At 39.6% G+C, this 13,596-nt stretch overlaps 1 protein-coding gene across 3 annotated transcripts in view; it reads right to left on the reverse strand.

The window, feature by feature from the left end:
* The window catches only part of TMEM181 (transmembrane protein 181), a 73,788-nt gene that overhangs the window by 13,669 nt on the left and 46,523 nt on the right, over positions 1–13,596 (reverse strand). For all 3 annotated transcript variants that reach the window (XM_040350945.1, XM_040350946.1, XM_040350947.1), the window contains exons 10-15: positions 11,787–11,878; positions 9,468–9,525; positions 5,363–5,465; positions 2,946–2,997; positions 1,601–1,683; positions 980–1,069 (exon numbers count right to left, since the gene is read on the reverse strand). In XM_040350945.1, the coding sequence (XP_040206879.1) occupies positions 980–1,069; positions 1,601–1,683; positions 2,946–2,997; positions 5,363–5,465; positions 9,468–9,525; positions 11,787–11,878 (478 nt within the window). The remainder of the gene's footprint in view (positions 1–979; positions 1,070–1,600; positions 1,684–2,945; positions 2,998–5,362; positions 5,466–9,467; positions 9,526–11,786; positions 11,879–13,596) is intronic.

A 13,596-nucleotide genomic window follows, 5' to 3' on the forward strand; every position in this document is an offset into this window, starting at 1 on the left:
TGTCTCCCCATAGAGATAAGTGATGGCAACCACTCATCTCTACAACTTTGGAGAACCATGTAAACTTTTTTTTCTCTTAAAAGCAAAAAAAAACACAACAAAAAAAAATCTATTGCAAGGGTTGGAGGATCCCTGGTCCTCTATACAAATTTGTTCAGCTTGTTTTTGAACCTGGAGATCAGGATGTGCACATCTGACAGGGATTTTGAAACATCTGAAGGTGCAGAGACCTCTCTTTATGGGCCTATGTGTTGGTGACTTAGGAGGTCCACCTCCGGGGATGTGAATAGCTGAGAGAATTGAAATGTAAGCTTTTGCTTAAAAGAGTAGCAGCTAAGGGGGTGTTAGGAGTTCCCATCAAGAAATCTTGCCTATGTCCACCCTTTCCTGCCTGATCCACCATTTATAGAAGCTGTACTACGGCTTCAAAGAATAACACACGATCTCTGATGAGGCGGAGCTATCATCTGCCAATCCCCCATTCAGAGATCCCGTGTCATTCATAGGGCAGAGAAAGAATCAAGAATCAACTCAAGGGACACATGATACTAACTAAGTTATATGCTTTGTGATGATTTTATGTTTGCAATTTTAGCTGTACTTTGGTTTTAATTGGGACTAAATAGTAAAAAAAATATAGAAATCTAAAACCTAAGAGAAAATATGTATGCAATTTTGCAACAAATTAAATTCCTATCTGTCCAGAATAAAACATAATATACGTTACCATAGACCACAAAAAACTTAAAGATATTTTGGGTGGAACTAAGACATTGCCAAAATAAAAAAATAAATAAAATAAAAACACTCTAGTACTGAAGTGTATAGGCACTCCTTTCCCCAATAGATGAAAATCTGAATATGAAATACCCAACATTTTAAATTTAAATTCGAATCACAAGTTACTTTTGAGTAAACATTAATTAATTTAAATAAATTTGCTAAAAATACAAGAGAAAATTTCAAGGGTAACACTTACCATACAGAGCATTTTTTGATGGTGAGTAGACAAATGCTAAAGTGTAAAGATAAAAATTCAGCAAGCCATAGAATGACAAGAACTCTGCTGGTGTTAAGCGTTAAGGGGAAATAAACTGGCTCTTCTCTAAAAAGCTTATACTTAGATCATGGAGAACCACTGGAAAAACAAAACAATGCTTAGTCTAAGGTCTAAAAAACTACCATAAATGAAAATGTTGATATTTAATAAAAACTATAAATTAAAGACATGTATCCACAATATTATAAGAGTTTCCATTTAAAATGTTCATGTTTTTATGAATATTTTTTCTCTACATTTACACACAAATAATACTTAAGCCATGTGAATACAATATGACCCATTGTTAGCAACCCTGGCAGCGTTATAGTAAAAAATATAAAGGCATAATATAGAAAGAAATTTATATACTGAATACCATTATTACATATGCAGATATCACACTACAATATTTTACACAACAGTGGTCCTACAAACCGCAACAACCTGTAGTGCATAATAATAAATTCATACTCTATAACATTCACAATAATTTAAGTGGCAAATCTGTTTCTACTACCACCAGTTGGAATTTTAATAAGCTAGCAAGCAAAAGGATATAATTTTGATAATGTGTAGACAGCTCTGCAACAAAATTGTCCTGTAAAACTTGTGAACCGAATCTTAGATATAAAATGACGATGCTGCAAGGCAAAAAAGGAGAATACAATAAACTCAAAGTGATAAAGTCTTGTTTTTTTTTCATTTGAAGATAACTTGTTCTACTTCCCTCCTCTGTGCAGTGGTTTTGAACAGAGGAGCCCCGATCCTCCTCTTTTTTGGTTTCCTCTTCTATGCTTGCTATGGGGGCACCTGAGCCAAGCCAAAGCTCTGTGTGTCCATTCAGACATGGAACCACTCTCTCCTTATTGGCTCACTGACTTTGATTGACAGCAGTGGGAGCCAATGGTGCTCCGTTGCTGTCTCAGCCAATCAGAAGGGAGAGACCCGGCAAGCCAAGTCTCTCGTGCAAAATCGCTGGATCAAGATAGGCTCTGGTAATAAGTATTAGGGGGCTGCTGCACACAGGTTTTTCATCTTAAAGCATACAATGCATTAAGATAGAAAACCTTCTGCCTTTAGAACCACTTTAACCACTTGCCGCCCGCCCTATAACAAAAAGACGTCGGCAAAGTGGTTTCAATATCCTGACTGGACGTCATATGACGTCCTCAGGATATTGAGCCGCAGCACGCACCAGGGGGAGCGCATCGCGGCAATCGTTGTTGCAGGGTGTCAGGAGTAGAGGAGAGCCGATCGGCTGCTCCTCTGACAGGGAAGGTTTGTGCTGATCGATTATCAGCAAAGCCCCCCCCCCCCCCCCGAGGATGCCCATACTAGACCACCAGGGATGTCAATCAGTGCCCACAATGGATGCCAATCAGTGCCCACAATGGGAATCACTGATTGGCAGGCATTGTTTGGCAATGATTGGCATCCATAAGTACAATACAGTACATCCGTGCCGCCTGTCAGTGCCCATCCGTGCCGCCTGTCAGTGCCCCATCAGTCCTGCATATTAGTGCCCATCAATTCCACCTCATCGGTTCTCACCAGTGCCCGTCAGTGCAGCCCCATCAGTGAAGGAGAAAACGTGCGTATTTACAAAGTTTTTCAAAATTTTCAGTCTTTTTATTTTTTTTTAGCAGAAAATACAAATCCCAGAGGTGATCAATTACCACCAAAAGAAAGCTCTATTTGTGGGAACAAAATTATACAATTTTAGTTTGGGTACAGTGTAGCATGAACGCGCAATTGTCATTCAAAGTGTGACTCACTTATGAATGTCAGAAAATTGAACTTAACTGATCCACAATAACAAGTTTTATTATTCTGAACAATCATGTTTGCTTTGCTTCTGGAGCAAAGCAGATGACCTCTAGATATAGGTTTACCACTGACATACCTGATAACAAGCACTAGGAAAGTTAAAGCTGTAAGAAACTTTAGACGCAGATCTGAAAGACAGAAAATATTTTTAAAAAACATAACATTAGGAAGCTATTCACAATTGTGTCTGGGAATTATGGCATCTAAAGGAGGAGTGAACAAACTATTGGGTTGATCCCTTCCTCTCTTTTTCCTTCTTCCTGATCGTTAGCACTCATGCTTTATTTCAAGTTATAATATCCTTTACAATGATACTATTCTACGTTACTATGTTCCAATGGTTATAATGCTTTAACTGAAAATGTGCCATTTGTGTTTGTAATGGCCATGGTTGTTATAATTTTCTTTTACTCTTCAACAAGTGCTTCCTCTGAACATTGTGCTTACATTTTTGAATGTCTTTTTTCTCTGTTTTTATTGTGATAAAAAAAAAAAAAAAAAACACAATAAAAATTGCTATTTGAAAAAAAAGAAATAAAATAAAAAGCAGCAGAAAGGTCACACCCCAAACTATAGTCAAAACATTGGTTTTCCTCCTTTAGTTTAGCAAAGTTTATTGGTTTTCCTCCTTTAGTTTAGCAAAGTTTATTACGGGAGGCTTAGAACTAGACAGATTTTTGTGCGTTCTTTTCCACTTGGAGAGAGATTTTCCCGCCGACACAGGAAGCAAGGAAACTCTTCAAAGTGAATGGAAGTCCCTAAAAGATGCTCTCACTTAAATAGGCATCCCTACTGAAAGATTTCCCCTCACCTCCTGTGCTGGTGACCCCAACATGCCAAATCCGGCATGTAATTTTTTTTGGGGGGGGGGGGGCAAGTACCCTGTTTTTATAGGCACCCAGCTCCCACTTACTGACCTGGCACTGCGGCACCGGAAGGAAGATCACCTATCCCCCCTTCCTCCCTGCAATCTTCTGGGACATGTCACAGGTCCCAGAAAACTGCCCGGACATTCACAGCGCGTCTCGTGTATGCGCAGTGCACGCCTGGCTTCACAGCCGGGTGCCCACAGTTAGAATACCAATGCTGTGGAGAGGGGGAGAGGAGTGGGGCTTCGTACAGCCACATCGCTGGACCGTGGAACAGTCGAGTGTGATCATTAAAAGTCAGCAGCTACACTTTTTGGAGCTGCTGAAATAAATGGGTGGAACGTTTTAATCCCCAAAAAAATAAAATAAAAAAAAGTTTGGCTACAGAAACATATTAAAAGTATTTAAGTCTAAATTAAACAAACATGTATCTGCTAGAGCTATTGTGTGTTCCAAGCTTCTCAACAATGACCCTGTCTATAGGTGACCTCATAAAAAAAGCACTGCCATCCGTGGAGAAAAGGGAGTAAACAAACTGCTGTATTGGCAAATGTGAGGTGCCGCAGACCGCACAGCAACTAACTGTATAGCTGAAGGCTTATCAAGGCTCAATGATACCTTCAATGTCCCATTCATGTGTTGTAGTTAAAGGTTTTACCAAACACTAGTAGAAAGCAAAGTGACCATGGTGCAGATTGTTCTGATGCCATTTAATTTGAATGACACCCAAATGCACTATTACAGTATTGGGGATTGCACTCTCCTTGCAGTGCACCACAATGCACATTTCCATACAGTGTTTGAATGAAGGAAAATAACTAAGGTCCATTGTTGCGGCATCAAAGAATGCTGCCAGCCTGTTCAAAATAAATTAGCTGACCTAATGCAAATCAATGTAACCCACAGGGATATACAGGCAGTTGCTCTAGATCTGGGGGGGGGGGGGGACATGCTTCCACATGACTGGATGATAGAAACCAGGCGAGCAACCCCTCAGATCTAGAGCAATTGCACTTGCAGTGCACAGTATATTTGCCTTTAGTAAATCAAACCCATAGTCTGAAAATGCCCTTACTCTGGGGTGGATGAATAACTGCTGTCAATTCACCGTGTCATGCGACTTTGAACATGACGACAAGTCACAGTCCATTATTTTTAATGGCACCAGTTCAGATCGGTGCAACTTAAAGTCACGGCGATTTTGAAAAAGTGCCTGCACTACTTTTGAGTGCAACTTTGACCGGACTTCTCTTTGGACCCAAGTCGCATCAAAGTGGCATTAAAGTCACACTGGAAATCATGCGACTTTGGAGTTGCACAAATGCAAATGGAGCCTTCGATAATCAGAAAAGAGAATCTGTGTTGTCAACTAAGTTTTTGTTTTGTGTACATAATATGGTCATACCCATTATCAGACAGCTCCAATTAAAGTCAGGAATTTTGTATTCTTGCTACTACAGACCTGGACAAATGTTTAAAACATTTTAAAACAAAATCTTTAGCACTCTCTGACATACAGAGAAGCTATGCAATGTGTTTCTTGTATTATTGACAAGAGATACACCCACTTTTACTTGCCACTTATGCACAGAATATAGTTCACTTTACAAAAAAAAAATCTTACCAATATATGGCATATTTCGTAGTTCGGTGCACGCTCTTATAACAAGAAACAAAAGATAGAGGATGTACATTGTTGCTACCACAAGGAAGAAAATTTTCATTCCCTAATTGAAGAGAACATAGAAAGTTATTAGAAGGACATAAATATATACCGGTACTTTTTTAATTCTACATTTAAAGTTAAACTTCAGTTCTCAAAACATCCACAATGAAAATTTCATCAAACATTTGGCAAAATGGAAGTCAAATGGGAGACTATACAGGCAGAGCTACTTCTACAGGGAGGTAGTAATCCTAATGCCAAAAGAACTTTAAAGCTCGATGCACATACATGCAAATTGAATGCATTTTTAACCACATCCAATTCACATAACATGTGAATTGGACTGGATTTCAATAAGGCCGGTTCACACATGTGCCAGACGGCCGCAGTGCGGTTTTAAAAAGGGCCCTGTGCAATTTTGGGTCCAGTTCCGGTACGATTTTAGGTAAAAATTTGCACTAGAACTGGTGAACAAAACCGCACTGGACTGCTGCACTGAAATCGCTGCCGCATGCGTGTGTGATCCCAGGCTTATTGCCAATTCACTATGCATGCAAAGGACCCTGGTATAGACTATCACAGCAACCTTCCATAGGGCACCTTGGCTAGGTTACCACATGCACAGAGTGCAAACTATCTCAGGCTCCACTCTATGGAATCATCAGTGACGTTTGTTTGTTTTCTCCGATCTAGATCCTAGACATGAATCCAGTAGCTGTACAAATGAAAACTAAAATGTACAATTTCTCTTTTCCTGTCATGCATGGACTTCATTGAAAACAGATTCTGTCCTCTAGAAGAAAATGTAAAAGCATTCGTCAACTGAATGGCCTTTTGTAGCTGAACCCCAGGTAGATAAACCATGTATATGGAAGGCAACAAGTAATATAGACTAGATGTAATGTTTTTGCCGTCCCTTTAAAAGTCAACCAAAGTAGATTGATGTTTTATGGTGGTTCAATCATTCACAAAGTGCTAAAAAATAAAAATATGCAAACATTCAATGTTTACTAATGGCTCACTTTATATAAATGCCACGTGTCATAACAAAAAAGAAAAAAAGAAGAAAAAACACACACACACACACACACACACACACACACACACACACTATATATGTGCTGTACAAATATTATTTATTATTATTTTATGTCATGGGGAGTTTACACAAGGGTGAGCAATTCTTGGACAACTGTATATGTTCACATATTTTTGCACTTTGATTAATGTTGTATGGTGGTTCAGTCAGTCATTCACAAACATTTTGGCAGACTTTTAAAGGGACAGGACAACCATTTTCAACCAATAACATGCAACATGTTACTATGAAGTGGTTAAGGAATGAATAAACTTCCAATCCAACCTATCACCATGGCAGATGGTTTGTAGTTTTCAGTGAATTGTGAAGGTGCGGATAAACACCCTAGCTATCTGCATTCAGGGCCGATCACTTTCAGGCGATTGCTGCATAGTAATTACATGCAAGCAGCTGCAATTGGCTGCAGGAGTCAGCAGCCTCCCATTGCTTTCAATAGGAATACCTCCTGCAGCTAATCACTGGGACCCACCGCTGGGTCACTTGCTTGTACACACTATCGGGCCAAATCGTAGGTGTGAATGTCACCTTAAGCCGTTTGTTTACAGCTTCATAGACATGCACTGCAATTAAAGACCAATAGACATGCATCTAACTGAAGGAAAACATATTTTTAAGCTTTTAACAGCTTTAAAAGTTTTAAGTAAAAGATCAATCATAGACCAGTTTGTAAGATCGTGTGTGAATGCCTAATATTTCATAGGAAGATGTAGCTCTGCATATTTACCTACCATAGTTATCACATAGATTATAAATGAAGGTAAAGGAGACCCAAAATGTATGCCATTTAGTTTGCTAAAGCACTGTGTATAAACAATTGACTTATTTTTTGATTTTTATTTGTTTAACACCAGTTTTTCATCCTTCGTTATCTCAGTTTTGCTGATCTCCAGCAACCTTCCACTGTGTACATGAGCTTCAGCGTTGACTGCATGGCATTTCTCAGGCAGATTTTTCCCATAGTGACAAATAGTGGACCATGTCTATTGTAATCTCTCCATTGAAGGCTCGGTACAATTGGGAGACAGGGACACAAGGATGTCATCCTAGAACAGGAAATGCCTTTCAGGCAGTACAGTCGGGTAATATTTTAATGAAAGATGCAAATTTAAAAATACTGAAAAACTACTTTTTGTAATCACATTAATATTTTAAAGCATTTATGAGATTTTAGTGCTTGGGTTTACATATACAGTATATGTTAATACTAAAATGTATTGACCCATAATATTTCCCTAGCATTGGTATTGTATATTTGTTTATATTTTTACACAAACTGATTAGTTACTGTAAATGTGTGTTTCTGAGCTTTCCACAATTTCTTTCTGTTAGAGATTTTTTTTTTAAGGCTTCAAATATACACTGAAGGATCAATTCACCCAAAATGATTTCATTTTATGGCAGATGCCAGTGAGCTAGATTGCCCTCTGGCTCCTTTTAGCTCTCAGGATAGCAGCAACTGGATATATGTGCTTGGGTTTCCAGGTCAGTACACCTGCTATTGTAATAATGAGGGAGGTCCCACTATCTCTGCAAGAGTTTTGCTTTATAAACTGACTGCCACTGTAAATTTTGTTCTGCCTGTTGTGAGTTAATGAAACTATAGATATAAATTCCTTCTAAATTAACTACTTGCCATACAGGCCAATTTTGACATTTCTCACATACATGTTAAAATCTGCATTTTTTTTTACTAGAAAATTACTTCAAACCCCCAAACATTATGTTATTTCTGAAAGCAGGAGGCCCTGGAGAAAAAAAATAATGGTTGTTGTTGCACAATATTTGCGCAGATCTTTATCAAATGCAAATTTTAAGGGAAAAAAATACAACAGAGTGCATTTTAGTGCATACAAAAAAGATATAATACCATTTAATTTAAAAATTTCCGTTGTGCTGTGTAAAACAGACTCAAAGCATGTCAAGATTTAAAAAAAAAAAAGAGAAGTGTGGAGATTGTTTTTTTTTTCTTTTATAAATCATCATACTTACCTAGATAGATGCAGCATTGGACTGATGCTGCATCTGTCCCCCGCCGACTCAAAGAATGAGAACCAATCGATCAAACACAGCTGATGGCTCAGAACTCCCTGAGCAGAGAGCTGGTGACTATCAGTCACTGGCTCTCTGATCTGCCCCCCCCCCCCATGCTCACTGGAGCGCTGGGGCTGTAGAGGGAGCTGGAGCGCCTGGACTCAGCTTCTCAACAGCTCACAGAGATGCTGTGCCGGGTGCCAGCACAGGCATGTGGGCGGATCCTGACCATGTGGTCGCAAAGTTTCCTGAGCCTGGACTGGCTCTGGCGTCAGCGGGCTTCAGCCCGCTGGCTGCTAAAAATGGGTCACAGGAGTGCAGAACGAAATGCACTTCTGTGATCCACAGGAGACGTACAGCCAAATGAGCTACACTTCTCCTTTAAAATAGTGCACGCCGGTGAAATGACGGAAAACTATGGTGCCTAAAAATGTCTTTAGGCAACGATTTAAAAGCCTTTACAGGTTACCAGTTTTAGAGTTAAATGTGAGCTCTGGTGCTAAAAATTGTAACTCTGACATTTGTGGGGCTACCTCATGTGTCGTGTTATAACCATTTACATAGCTTCATTGGGTCGGACATTATGCAACACAGAGGATAAAAAAAAAAAAAGTGAAAACAAAGTATTTTACTAGTATTTAAAAATAAGCCAACTGTTAATGATATACAATGCTTTTTAATCATCTTGTTAGGGTTTGCATCTATTAATTTTTGTGGTGGGGGGACGCTTGATGCAGAAGCTTCAGACCCCTGGATATAGTACGTATGATGCTTTGTTATTATTGGTGTCAATATTACCAATGATGTAGGACAGATTTGTTAACCAAAATTAAATTACGCCCATAAATGTACACAACCAAAAAGCCACACTTAAACTTTAGTAAGTTATACCTTACAGCTATTCATATATTTACACATAAATCCAGCACTTACTTGGAAATTGCCAGCATCTACTCTGTACTGGTAAGTTGGATCACGTAATTCATTAACTCTGTTTGAAATAAAAGATAGTCAATTATCTTTCTTGGCTATACGTAAAAAGTATAAAAGGTAGAGTATGGAGTGGGACTTTGAGTGTGCCAAGATGGAGTCAGACAACATGAATACATTTCACTAGGATTTATTAAAAAAAAAAATATATAGAAAAAGTTTAATACACCATCCTTGGATGGAGCCATTTAAAACATTGAATAGATCACAATTAATTGCAAGTTACAATTTGTTACTATTTCTTTGGTCCAGGGTGTGTGTAGATCCTGGCGGTATATCGTATAAGAGGCCACTTCTACGATATACCGCCAGGATCTACACACACCCTGGACCAAAGAAATAGTAACAAATTGTAACTTGCAATTAATTGTGATCTATTCAATGTTTTAAATGGCTCCATCCAAGGATGGTGTATTAAACCTTTTCTATATATTTTTTTTAATAAATCCTTGTGAAATGTATTTATTTTGTCTGACTCCATCTTGGCACACCCAAAGCCCCACTCCACCGCCCCACTCATACGTTGCAGGGGCGGTGCCTTAATGGAGTAATAATTATCTCATGTGTACCCCCACCCCACATATGAAATATACATACATACATACATACATACGGGATTGCTAACTGTCACATTGGTTGTGCTCTCAACCAAACTGTCAAACCATCCAATGGCTGGTGTCATAACTGATCACATGTGCAGCACCATGGCAGTTGAAGAATAAACATAGGCCAAGATGGCAGCTTCCTTGGCTGATAGGTAGGTGGGTTTACTTACACTTTAAATATTTGAAAAGACTGCATGCATATGTAAACTGAGCAAACTTTAAAAACAAAATTTTGAAAAAAATATTTTATCCAGAGAAAGGCATAAAAACATAAGATGCACTGCCATTTTCATTTAATTAGAAAAAAATTAAATTCCTGGATTAACATGCTACTCTTTATGGTTATAAATGTAAGATATACAGACAAAGATATTGGTTGAAGTTCATAAAGCTCAAGGAAGGCGAGAATCAGGTAAGAGTAAACTGTTGCCAAAGTTATAGAAGAATAAAAGGAAGAGTGGCCTGGATTCAAGAAGCAATTGCGCCTGTGTAACCATAGTTACACAGCGCAATTGCTTACTTTCCCCGGCGTAACGAATGCTCCCGATTCAGGAACCTCGTTACGCCGACTGCAGCCTAAGATATGCGCGGCATAAGGCTCTTATGCCCGCATATCTTAGGCTGCATTCTTGCGATGGCCGCTAGGTGGCATTCCCGTTGTGCTCAGCGTATAGTATGCAAATTGCATACCAACGCCGATTCACAACGTTACGCGAGCCCTGCGTACGCAGTTTACGTCTTTTCCGTACGGCGGTTTTCGCGTAAGGCTGCCCCTGCTATTAGCAGGGGCAGCCAAATGTTACGTATACCCGTCGTTCCCGCGTCGCGAAATTTGAAATTTACGTAGTTTACGTAAGTGATTCGTGAATGGCGCTGGTCGCCATTCACGTTCACTTTGAAGCAAATGACATCCTTGCGACGTCATTTGCCGCAATGCACGTCAGGAAAGTTTCCCGATGGAGCATGCGCTCTACGATCGGCGCAGGAACGCGCCTAATTTAAATGATTCCCGCCCCCTACGGGATCATTTAAATTGCGTGCGCTTGCGCCAGGCATTTTGCCGGCGCGCCCACGCAATTTACGGAGCTACTGCTCCGTGAATCAAGGGCAGTGCAGTAAATTTGCGGGGGCGCAGGGCAAAAACGTTGCCCTGCGCCTCCGCAAAAAAAGCGCAAATGTACCTGAATCTACCCCCTTGTGTTTTTTTTTTCCTTACAAAATCAAGCCTGTTCTGAAAAACAGAGCCTTCCATTGCCGACTTCTTTCTAAAGGATGCTAGCCTATGTATGCAGTTGAGGAAAGTCAGAGGTTCTTACCTGCATGCTTGCACCAGATTAATTACTTAGAATGTGGAGGGCCATTAGACCACCTTTTGGGATGTGGTGGAACGTGCAATTTGCATCATGGATGTGCAGCTGACAAATCTGCAACTGCGTGATGCTAATATATCAATACAGACCAAAATCTGAGGAGCATTTCCAAAACCTTGTTGCATCTATGCCACAAAGATTTTAGGCAGTTGTGAAGGCAAAAGGGGGGTCCAACCCAGTACCAGCAAGGTGTCCCTAATAAAGTGTCTGTGAGTGTAGTTCTCTTTGCATAAAAACCCAGTTACATGACAGAAACAAGCCAGAATCAAATACAAAGCAATACTTACGTTTGCCATATGCCTAGAGTCACAGAAGCAAGCCAGAGAAGTCCAACTATTAACAGTTTTGGCAGATAGAAAGTCATGCACTTTCTCTCCCCCTAAGGAACAGGGAAAGACATTGGAGATAAACCATATAGGAAAAGGTGTGCCCAATACTGATGTCAGGGCTCAACTTCAAGTAAACATCTTCCTATGCAGTATATACTGCACTCCTACTGTATATAGTTTGGGGTCTGCAGTTTGCACTGCATAAAAAGATGGTTACTGTCAAATTTTATTTTGAACAGATCACTTTTATATAGCTAATGTTACTATACTTTTAATTATCAAAAACCACTGAGCTAAATTAATGAATAATTTTGACTATAATAATGGAGTAATAAATAAAATAAAAAGTTTGTTAATGTTTCACTGCATAATGGGCATACCCGTATTTATCGGCGTATAACACGCACCCTAACTTTAAGGGAAGTTTCAGGGAAAAAAAACACTTTCCACAGCCCCCTGCGTATAACGCGCAGGCACAGTTTACCCTCTATTTTCAGGGTAAAAAAGTGAGTATTATACGCCAATACAGTATTTAAAAAAATATTATACAGTTGGGTTTATTTTCATCTAAAATGAAGAAAGCCACATACCAAAAAAGGATTTTATACTTACACAGGTTTTAGTTATTTTTAAACAAATGGGTCAACTGCCACCTTTGGGAGGACCTGAACGTTGGCAAATAAAAAAAAAAAAGCTGGTGGCCAGCCAGGTATAACCCCTACCCCTCCCATCAGGCCTTAGTACTAGGATTTGATCAAAAACACAGAGAAAATATAGTGATCAAAAAACACAGACGAAATATAGTTTCCTTTGGCAGATGGGCTCTCTTCCATATATAGGAATCAAGCTAACCTCTACAATAGTGATGCTTTAAAAAGGCCAATTATCCACATTTATTTACTGGTTTATTGAGGGATATGAAAAGGTGCTCTTCCTTCGTTTCTTTAGCTTGGGCGGAAAGGATTGCCGCAGTCAACCTAAAGTTCTTTATTATTCTGTACATTTTCCTGTTGTTGACCTTCAGGAGGTATCAGAATAAATTATTATAATTTATTAATTTATTTGGGGCCCCAGAGTGATGTGCCGTTCTTTATATACACTGCAAGAATTAGGTGGGCTGGGGGTGCCGGATCTTAGGATATGGTATAGGTGAACCAGCTGACCCATTTGTACTTCAATCTTATAAGCAGGATAGAATCGCCTTAGAAGCAGAGGCGTGTGTGTGCTCCTTGCCATTCCACTATTCAACTCGCTTTATTTAAGCTCTACTCCACTCATTCACCCGTAGCACCACTATTTAATAATCTGTCATTTCCACCAGGCCTGTGCTCCAGAGAGCTTCAACGGTGGCTGAATAAGGGCATTCACTGCACAGGCCATTTCCTGGACCACAGGAATATACATCCCTCCACCTATTTTACTTAACAGCTCGAGATACCTACCACTGAGCTCTCACTTGCAACAAATCCTCCACTTTCTTCGCTTGTAAAAAACGGAGCACCACTAATATTTCCACACATACAGCTTTTGAAAACAGAAGCTTTTGTGGCGAGACTCGGGTATGTTCCATGTACAGAGGAACACCGATCGGTCTCCTCCCCTTTGCGAGTCCCCTCCCTCTACAGTTAGAATCACTCCCTAGGGAACATATTTAACCCCTTGATTGCCCCCTAGTGTTAACCCCTTCCCTGCCCGTCACATTTAACAGTAATCAATGCATTTTTATAGCACGGATCGTTGTAGAAATGTGAATGGTCCCAAAATAGTG

This window comes from Rana temporaria, chromosome 4 (genome assembly GCF_905171775.1).
Source record: "Rana temporaria chromosome 4, aRanTem1.1, whole genome shotgun sequence".
Classification (NCBI taxonomy): Eukaryota; Metazoa; Chordata; class Amphibia; order Anura; family Ranidae; genus Rana; species Rana temporaria.